This window comes from Mandrillus leucophaeus, unplaced genomic scaffold (assembly GCF_000951045.1).
Source record: "Mandrillus leucophaeus isolate KB7577 unplaced genomic scaffold, Mleu.le_1.0 Scaffold28, whole genome shotgun sequence".
NCBI classification, from domain to species: Eukaryota; Metazoa; Chordata; class Mammalia; order Primates; family Cercopithecidae; genus Mandrillus; species Mandrillus leucophaeus.
Genome location: NW_012102920.1, coordinates 3387662 through 3389724, shown reverse-complemented (window position 1 = coordinate 3389724; position 2063 = coordinate 3387662). Strand labels below are relative to the sequence as shown.

The 2063-nt window shown below is 54.8% G+C and overlaps 1 protein-coding gene across 1 annotated transcript in view; it reads right to left on the bottom strand.

Annotated features, from left to right (window-relative positions):
* Nucleotides 1-2063, bottom strand: part of EHMT1 (euchromatic histone-lysine N-methyltransferase 1) — a 184275-nt gene that overhangs the window by 55017 nt on the left and 127195 nt on the right. Inside the window, exon 15 of the mRNA XM_011985185.1 lies at nucleotides 136-227. Coding sequence (XP_011840575.1) covers nucleotides 136-227 — 92 coding nt within the window. The remainder of the gene's footprint in view (nucleotides 1-135; nucleotides 228-2063) is intronic.

Below are 2063 nucleotides of genomic sequence, written 5' to 3'. Positions count from 1 at the left end.
ACCTGGAATACCAGGCACAGGAGGAATGTCTTCAAGAAGCCTCCACAGCCAGCGGTGGGCATGGAGAACAGGCTCAGCACGTCCCACCCTCAGGGACCCAGCCCGGCCCACCCTCACGGGCCCAGCACGCCCCACCCTCAGGGGCCCAGCACGGCCCACCCTCATGGGCTCAGCACGCTGGACCCTCACGGGCCAATATGGCCCACATTCATGGCCTCGCCCAGCTCCTAGGGCCATCGGGGCAGCGCTCATGTAGCCCTTGTTCCCGTGGGCCCGTTGCCCCACGTGGCTCTGCACACTTGTCCCCATCCAGGTCCATCCGCAACAGAACAGAATCACGCCACACCCCTCACAAGGCCTCCCAGGAGAGGAGTGCGCCTCCCAGCCGAATGCCTGGCCCTCCACCGGCATCTGCTCTCGAGCCCCACACCACCAGCTCCTGCCTCTTCCAGACCACGCTCTCTTTCTCTTCCTCAGAGCCCCAACTATGAATGTCCTGGCATCACTCCTGCCCTGAACAGCCCACCCCTCGCTCCAGCTCTGCCTGTGTCCAGAAGACCACCCCCTACTCCCTGACCCCGGCTGCCCCAGACCTCACCCCCACCATAAGCCTGTTCCCACTAGGTCAGCCACTTCCCTCATGGTCTCACCATGAACCACAGCCCACGTGACTCGTCTCGAGGCGACCCCAGTGCCTCTGAATCCTTTCCTGCTTCTTCCTGACATACCCAGCAGCCTCCGCAGCTGCTCCCGCATGGAGCTGGCCCCAGTGCCTACTACCTCGGCTCAGCCCTTCTCACGGAACACTTTCAGCCTCCAGGAGCCCCCCACCAAGCCCTGGCTTACTGGACCCCAGTTCACCTCAGCTGCTCCCTCCCTCACCAGCTGCCGAGGCTTGGCTCCCCCATCTCCATCTCATTCAGTCCTGACCTTGGTAGGTCAAGTCTGCACGTGAGACTGAGAGGAACCACTGGGGCAAAAAGTGGAAAGTTTGTAACTTCCAGACTAACAGAGAGAAGAGAAATGGCACAATCAAAATAAAAATCAATTCAAAAGACAGCAAGAAGAACGACCAAAAAGTACTGGCTTCAAAAGGCTGGCACTCTGGTCTGAATGCGATTTATTTGTTGAGGTTGGGGGCCCCATTGAGGTTGGGGGGCCAGGCCTTTAAGAGGCGATGAGGCTGTGAAGATGGAACCACGCCTTTCTGAAAGGCAGGGTCAGCCCCCAGGAATGGACCGCTCCCGTGTGGGCGGCCTGGTCCACAGCAAGGCTGTGCTGGAGCGCCTCCCTCTTGGCGGGTTCCTGGCTGTGTTCAGCCACAGTTCAAGGGCCTCACCAGAAGTCACCAGAGGCGGCCCCTCGACCTTGGGCTTCCCAGCCTGCAGAACTGTGAGAAATAAATTTATTTTCTTTATAAATGACTCGGTCTCAAGTATTCTGTTACAGCAAGAGAAAATGGACTGAGAAAACTAGAAATTAAAACTACAATATAAGACATTACGTATAAAGGACTAAAAGTTCCTATTAAAATACCAAGATGGTTAGACTAAATTTATAAAAATCAAGTTCTATGTTTGAAACACATATATCCAAAAACGAGGGAAAAAGGTCAGAAAAAAAGGAGGGAAAAATCATTCCAGATAAATAGTAACAAAACACCATCAGTTACGACTCCGGAAACGGGGGACAGCCTGAGGCAGCTGCACAGCGGGTGGGTGTGAGCACAGCAGACGGCGCGCCCCGTCACTCTCTCCTTCCCGGCCCTAAGAAAGGCAGAGACAGGTGCGGTCTGAGGGGACAGGTCCATCCCAGAGAGTGGGGCCCAGGGGCCCCAACAAAACAGCCAGGCCCGCAGATCACCCTGCAGATGACAGCCCTCGGCAAGCAGGAGCTACCACCGGCTTTTTAGTAGTTTACTTTAAATATAAACAGGAATCACTGGGCATTTGAGGAAAACCTTTAGATAAGAAAAACTAAAACAAACAGAGCAGCATAAAACTTCAGAGTAACCATAATATCATCAGAGAACTAAGGGAAGAACAAGAGCCTACTGAAAGAGG